The sequence below is a fragment of the Phaethon lepturus genome, unplaced genomic scaffold (assembly GCF_000687285.1).
Source record: "Phaethon lepturus isolate BGI_N335 unplaced genomic scaffold, ASM68728v1 scaffold36666, whole genome shotgun sequence".
Classification (NCBI taxonomy): domain Eukaryota; kingdom Metazoa; phylum Chordata; class Aves; order Phaethontiformes; family Phaethontidae; genus Phaethon; species Phaethon lepturus.
Window position 1 is genome coordinate 1 of NW_010548976.1, and position 7,163 is coordinate 7,163.

Below are 7,163 nucleotides of genomic sequence, written 5' to 3' on the forward strand. Positions count from 1 at the left end.
GCATGACATTAAAGTAGCAACACGGGCCGCGGCTGCCGTGCGCTTGGCACGAGGAGATCCAAACTCAGGGCCAGATGGGAAGACACCACATCTCTCCTGCGTGCCAGGAGCAGTAGCTACAAACCGGGAGCGTCCGGGGTTTGCCGTTAGTTCGTACCAAGTTCATCCTCGTCACAAACCACCGTAGTTAGGAGATCGGGGAGACGGCGCGTGCAGTGCCGCCTTTGACTCGGGGAAGAAGAGAAAGGAACCAATATTGTGTATTTCAGATATATAAATATATATAAAAGTACAGATTGACATTTATATTTTTAACTGTGCCCGTTCCCTCCCTGTGCACGCTGCGTTGGGCTGCTGTCAGTTTGCTGTCACTTGATGGAAGAGAGGACCAGGGACTGGCTGAGGAGGGGATCGGTGTGTTAAACCCGACGCTGCCAGGGCCAGGGGCACAGGAGGCACCTGCAGAGTGTAATTACGCCGCTAGTTTCTTGAATAGAAGCAGTTGAATTTCAAAGCCTGATTCTGCGTGTGTCTTTGTTCTGGGGGTGGTGGATACGGGCTTGATCGCTTGACCTTCACCCCATGGCAAGGTCAGGGCTCTGCCTCTGCTCGCGGGAGGAGTAGGAGGAGGTACCTCAACAGGAAGGTGTGCAAGGTTAGGGCAGGGACTTACACATAAGTCAGTCCTCTGCAAACTCAAGCCCGCCCTCAGGCACAGGCCAGGCACCCAGCAGCACCACTTCCAAACATTTTTCACAGAAGAAAACACAACCACAGAATTAAAAGTGATGTGGGATGATGTGCCTTTTGATGATCCCCAGCTGGCATCAGGAGCAGATAGTCAAAACACAAGCAAGTGAATGCTCACCGTGCAAGCACCCTCACGAGCTGTCAGCTCTTCTAAAGCAGCTTCAGCTTTAGGGCTTGTGAGTCTTGCAAGCTCTAATGATTACAGAAACAATTAAAAAAAAAAAAGGAGTTATAAAGTGCTTTCTATGTGCCTTATCGCATGCAGGACGGGCGTAAAAATGAGACAGAAAATACTGTCATTTAAACTCCATTCTAGTCTATTAAACCACATTATAAGGCTAAAGGAAATCAATAGAAGTTTTTTTTTAAACACCACAATTTCAGTAAGTTAGAAGTTTTATTAACAAGTTTAAAAAATACTGTGACAAACAGCAAGATTTTAAAGATCTGGCCCAGACTTGAAGCACAACAAGAAGACACCAGCAAAACTGCCCCACGCCTGAAAGGAAGGAAATAGCATGTGTAAAGCCACTGCTGGTGCAAAATTTTCTGGAAAGCTCAGTATTCATGCTCTGGGGGGGTTAACAGAGCCCACATGAGGGCACGGGCTGCTGCTGGCACTAACTAAACCTCAACTCTGTCCCTCAACCCCTTCCACCTTCTAACATGAAGTCCTTTCCTGCCTATAGTAAGCAGGGCACAGATTATTCTGCTTGCTCCCCTCTTTTTGAGGTGCACTGGGTAAGGGCATGGTGCTGATGCACAGGGCATTCCCTCCAAAGCACTGAGTTTTAATATAGTTTCTCATTCCAATTGTGAGACGTTTCCCGCAGCTATGGAGTTCTGCGGCACCAACCGCAGAGATCAGCACTGGAACAAACATGCAGCACAGTGCTGAGGAAAGACGACCTGCAACAACAGACACCAGGAAGCCTCAAGAAAACGTTGCTGCCAAGATTCAAAAAGGGCCAATCACTCCTTGGGGGTTTCCAGCAGCAGGGCTGCAGTCCACGGAAAACATCTGCACGTCAAGATCACTCCCAGCAGGCAGAGGAGCTCGGGGAGGCACACTGCTGAGGACAGCCGGGGTGGCTTACGGTGCTCCATCCACGCTTTCTGCGGCGCTGCTGAAGGAGCGGAAGGCTTTGTGCAGGGCCACGCGGCGAAACAGGTCCGAGTGAGCTGCTGCCGTCTCCACTAGAGATGCGGGAACGTCCGCTGACAGGAGAAGCGGACGGATCAGTGAGGAAAGGAAAATCGTATTGCCAGCATAAAACTATTTGCTTCTCATTCTTCCCTCATCCCCAGGGAGTTTTTCAGTCTCCCTTGCCAGAAAGTTTTTTCTTCTCATAACCCTCCTCTCTCCTTCCAAACCTTTCGCATCCTGCAGCTCCCCTATGGGATTTGAGAGCGAAAGCGCCTTAAGAAACACCCACTGCTGAAGGGCAAGGACAATAAAACATGGGAGCCTCAGCCACCCAGTTGCTCTCTTAGCACAGAAAACACTGACATTTGTGAGCAAAGGCAGAACTTCACTTATAATGGGATGGCTACTGTGGGGAAAGGCGAGGAGGAACTGTTGATACAGTACATGACCCCTCCTCGAGCCCAACAGCAAGCCAAGGAGCACCATGGTTAGGTTCAGCTCACAGAAGCAGGCCTGAAACTGTGATTGATCACAGAATCATTTAGGTTGGAAAGGACCTTTAAGATCGAGCCCAACCGTTAACGCAGCACTGCCAAGCCCACCACTAAACCACGTCTCTGAGCACCACATCTAACACGGCTTTTAAATCCCTCCAGGGACGGTGACTCCACCACCTCCCTGGGCAGCCTGTTCCAATGCTTGACCACTCTCTCAGTAAAGAAATTTTTCCCAATATCCAATCTAAACCTCCCCTGGTGCAACTTGAGGCCATTTCCTCTTGTATCATCACTTGTTGCTTGGTAGAAGAGACCAACCCCCACCTCACCACAACCCTCTTTCAGGCAGCTGTAGAGAGCGATGAGGGCTCCCCTCAGCCTCCTCTTCTCCAGACTGAACACCCCCAGTTCCCTCAGCCGCTCCTCATCAGACTTGTGCTCCAGACCCCTCCCCAGCTCCGTTGCCCTTCTCTGGACACGCTCCAGCACCTCAATGTCCTTCTTGTCGTGAGGGGCCCAACACTGAACAGTGTTCGAGGTGTGGCCAAAATGAGAAGATCAATCCCCTCATCCAGACTGTTGATAAAGACATTAAACAGTACTGAGCCCTGGGGAACACTGCTGTGACCAGCTGCCAACCACAAATTCTTTGGGCTCAGCCATCCAGCCAGTTTTTTACCCAGCCAAGAGCACGCCCGTCCAAGCCATGAGCCGCCAGTTTCACCAAAAGTATGCAATGGGAAATGGTGCCAAAAGCTTTACTGAAGTCTAGGTAGACAACATTCACAGATAGCAGAGAGAAGAGATCACTAGTCCCCGCTGCTCTGTTCAGAGCTCCATCTAGCTGCACGTTGGTCCACGCGCTCCACAGCCCAGCCAGCCAGCCGTGAGCCGGTGTAGCTGGAAACATCTAAATAGTTCTTCAGCCCAGTTTGACATTTGTTGTGACCGGTTAGAAAATAGTGCACATCCAGGATTACGCCATGCCACACTGTTAGGGCTGCACAAGACACCCAGCATTGTGGCCAGTCTTTGCCATACCGGGAGGAGGGAGCGTTACCGACACAGAGGCAGCGGAGCAGGTGGTGTCAGGGAAAGATTTTCAGGCAGAGATCCTTTGTTACAAGTATTTACATCTTTGTTACGAGCAGCCCATCTTTCTGAAGTGATCCAAGCTTGCGCTCACACCTTTCCTTTTTCAGCCCCATATTTCCCCCACTACAGCCGCCCCATCTCGCCAGTATTGCAAGAGATCTGTGCTCTTGTGCTCTAACTACTTACTACAAGATCCAGCACGATTGCACACAACCCCTTCTTATAATCTTTTCTCCCTCAGAAATATGACAGCTCACTCCCTCTAGTCCCCAAACTCAACTAGAAAGAAACCCCATCTGTCTGCAGAATCACAGCACAGTCTGTCCACCCCACACCCCCAGACAGACCCCCTGCACCACCCACTTACGTCTGCAGGAAACGATGACGTCAGTGGGGAGGCTGCAACAGAGATCTCCATAAAGCAGCCTCGCGTTGAACAGAAAGGTCTTGCTTTTACTTGACATGTTGTAATTAAAGACCAGTAAGTTACACAAGGAGTTCCTCTGCAAGGTTCCTTCTATCTGGTCTGAAAAGTGTTCCTGGAGGGATAAAGACATGAAAACTAGGAAGCGATTCCACCAGTGCAGTGCCCGCACCCTCCATACCAGCCTGGCATGCCTATGTGCTCTGAGGTGGCTGTACATCGAACAAGCCTTGTGTGGGAAAGACTTAAATAAACAAATGCTTATGCACACCCTTAAGCCATGTCCTCCAATGGCTTTTTGTCCTCCGATGGCTTTTTACAAGATCACAGCTATTTCAGCTTAGGGACTTCCAGAGGGGAGGACAGCTTTGTGTTTAGCAGTAAATTTTAAATGAGGAAGATGTTCAAGTACGTGACAATCGGATGAAATGGGCAACTGAGTTTATAGTCACACGAGAATTTGTGAAGTTCCAAAAAGCAGAGCTCTGAGTGCTCCACGTTAAGAAAACTGCCAAGATTCCACCCAGCACTTCTGAGACTTATAATGTGGTACATCAAAGGGAAAAGGACAGGTGAACAGCATTGCTAGGGCCACTGGTACCTGTAACTGGTCTGCCTGGTACCTCCTCCCTGTGTAAGCGTTCAGGTGGTCCAACAGGACAGACAAGAAGCGCCTGATGTCCGTCTGCAAGTACTTCTTGGCGATCTGCTCCAGCGGGATGAAGATGGGGATGGAGTGGCGGTGAATCTGCACTTCTGGCTTGGTGATCAGGTCCAGGTAGTAGAAATCCAAGTAGGTGCCCTCGTAAGCCGTGCTGATGCAGAAACACACCCCTCGCTTGGTCAGCTTCCCACTGATCCCTTGGGTCCAGAGAGAGGGTTTACTGAGCACTGCTCTAACTCATCACCGCCCGGCAGCTTTGCTGGGGCAACGCAGACTGCAAGGGGGGCTGAGTCCTCTTGCTACACTAGCTCAGGGAGCTCCCTCAGAGGATTAAAAGACTTGCAAGAGTGTAAGGACATAAAACACAGCAACTTTGTAATAAGGGACCTCTAACAAGTTCAAGCAGCTTAACGGTAGGTTAAATTCCTGATAACTGAGTTATGCTGCCACTTCCAAACACAGTTCTAGCTCCAGCACAACAGTGAGAACAGGCTGCCCTGGGTGGAGGAAGGCAGCACTCCACTGCCCCAAGGAGAGCATCAGGAACGCTCACGGGTGGGCTCAGCCCACTGGCATCAAGGCAGGACTTGCATCCCCACACTGTCTGGAACACAGAGCAAAGGCGATTCTCATTGGAAACAAAAAAAAAAATTTAAAAGTTCAGGGGCAGATGAAAAGAGGGTACTGGCCTCACCAGCTTGCTTGGAAGACCTGAACCACGGGATATCTAAGTGCCTAATTCCCAAAGATTGAATTCAGAAGGTAGTTACACATTTTCCACAATCTAGACCTCAGTCTAAATGATACAGTTGAGTAAATAATAGCTCCTGCAACACCCCAGAGATCTCCTGCAAACAGCAGGGAGTTACAAGGTTACTGCTCTTCCAGCATTTTCAGACTCCAAAGGCTCCAAGCACAACAGCAGCATCGTTAACAGGGAAGTTGCCCTTGACATCGGGCTCATTTTGCAAAATTTAGCACCACAGAAATGCAGCCATTGTCAGAACACAGGCAAATCTCAAGACATTACCTGTGAGGTAAAAGACCTGCAGCATGGCCTTAACGCTTTTTATCTTCCACTCTAAAACAGCCTGAGGACTGGGCTGTGCTGGATCTGACATGACTCCTTCTTTCCCAAGTTGCTACAAAAGCCAGAAGAGAAGAGAGGTCAGAAAACTGCTGACGTGAACGTGTCACCTGCATGGAACACAGTCAGGCTACAGAGAAATAATAGCCTGCCTGTGAGAAAAGCAAGATGGCATTTCAAGCAGAAGATGGGAGAAATGAAGCAGAAGAAGGGGAAAAAAACCTCAAGAAAAGAGTTCAGAAATGGCCACACAACCTCCAAGCAAGTACACCCAGCAGTTCTGGACTACATGCTACTAAAAACAGAGGACACCAGGACTGTATGTCACTGAAAAGACAGAATAAAAAAATAATAGTTGACTCTACACGAATAATCTCAGTAAATCTACCCTCTGAGAGCAGGAGCACACCAGAGCCTCTGCCAGATCTCTGCAGCAAGCCCTTTCTCACCTCCTTTTGTTGCAGGTCCACTTTAGCCTGCAGCTCATCCCTCTGGCGTCTCAGGTCCTCCACTCTGGCTTTCAGCCTGGCCAGCTTCTCTTCTTGCTGTTCCATTTCCTCTTGCTTCATGGCTGCCTCATAAGCCTGTGCCTCCAGCATTTCCAGGTGAGTGAACAGCCCTGCGAGGAAAAGCACGACCAGCTCAAAAATCCAGGCTGTGATTATTAACGGTCTGCAGTGCGGTACCCAAAACAAAGTAAGTCCAATGTAGATACATAAATAACTTACAATAACTTTTCAAAGGGGCGGAAGGCAGGCAAACATCTGGTAAAGAGGTTTCGGGGAGTTTTAAACAGCGAGGCTGAGTGCCAGCAGACCCTAAATACCAGGGTGCCGCACACCAGCTAGCCAGGCTCCGGAAAAGCAGAGTAAGCTAGCAAACGGACCAGTCCTGATCCCAAGAGACTTGCAACTCCCAGTTTTACCTCTAACCCATAGCAAAGTGAAGTAGCTTGGTATGGGGGCTTCGGAGAAGTAGCAAAGTGACTTCTTCGAAGCCCCCATACCCCTAAAGCGGCCACACTGACTCAAGGCACAACTCAAGCCAGGGAGGTACTTCTGGCCCCAAGCATTTCGGGGTTCGTTCCTACAATAGGACACACTTTGCGCTTGGACAGAAAGCGGTCCCTGCAGCCCAGGCAGCTCACCATCTGGTGAATACACCTTCCCTGCTTCCATCTTCCCTTGCTGCTCTCCTGCGAGTGGGAAGGCAGCTGTCAGCCCTCCCTGGCCAGGCTCCATCCCTGGGGAAGCGGCGACGTGGGCACAGCGAGAGCTCTTCCTCAGGAAACCTTCCTCTTCCTCCTGCTGCTACAGCGGGACTGCGGGAAGCGCCGAGGACAGGGCTAGCACCCGGGCCGGCCCACGCAGGGACAATCCCACGGGCCGATGGCTGAAATGACACGTTATAACCCATCATTTTCTATAAGCCACCATTTCACACCAGCCCCACAGGGAAACCCCCCAGGAGTGCAGGCAAGGAAAGGGTTCACAGGCCTC

At 50.2% G+C, this 7,163-nt stretch overlaps 1 protein-coding gene across 1 annotated transcript; it reads right to left on the bottom strand.

Moving 5' to 3' along the window:
- Positions 1 to 1,843: 1,843 nt before the first annotated feature.
- Positions 1,844 to 6,905, bottom strand: CENPO (centromere protein O). Its single transcript, XM_010290144.1, has 6 exons — positions 6,812 to 6,905; positions 6,114 to 6,283; positions 5,608 to 5,719; positions 4,515 to 4,774; positions 3,857 to 4,028; positions 1,844 to 1,968 (listed from the first exon to the last, which is right to left on the bottom strand). Exons 1-6 carry the CDS (start codon positions 6,903 to 6,905, stop codon positions 1,844 to 1,846), a joined length of 933 nt encoding a protein of 310 aa, XP_010288446.1.
- Between the last annotated feature and the right edge of the window lie 258 nt (positions 6,906 to 7,163).

Bases quoted from the DNA above. Each gene is read 5' to 3' on its own strand.
- CENPO (XM_010290144.1), bottom strand. From the start codon at position 6,905: ATGGAGCCTGGCCAGGGAGGGCTGACAGCTGCCTTCCCACTCGCAGGA. The intron at 6,284-6,811 runs GTGAGCTGCCTG...TTTTCCTCGCAG, and splicing joins GAAGGTGTATTCACCAGATG to GGCTGTTCACTCACCTGGAA. The intron at 1,969-3,856 runs GTAAGTGGGTGG...TTCTCCTGTCAG, and splicing joins CGTCATCGTTTCCTGCAGAC to CGGACGTTCCCGCATCTCTA.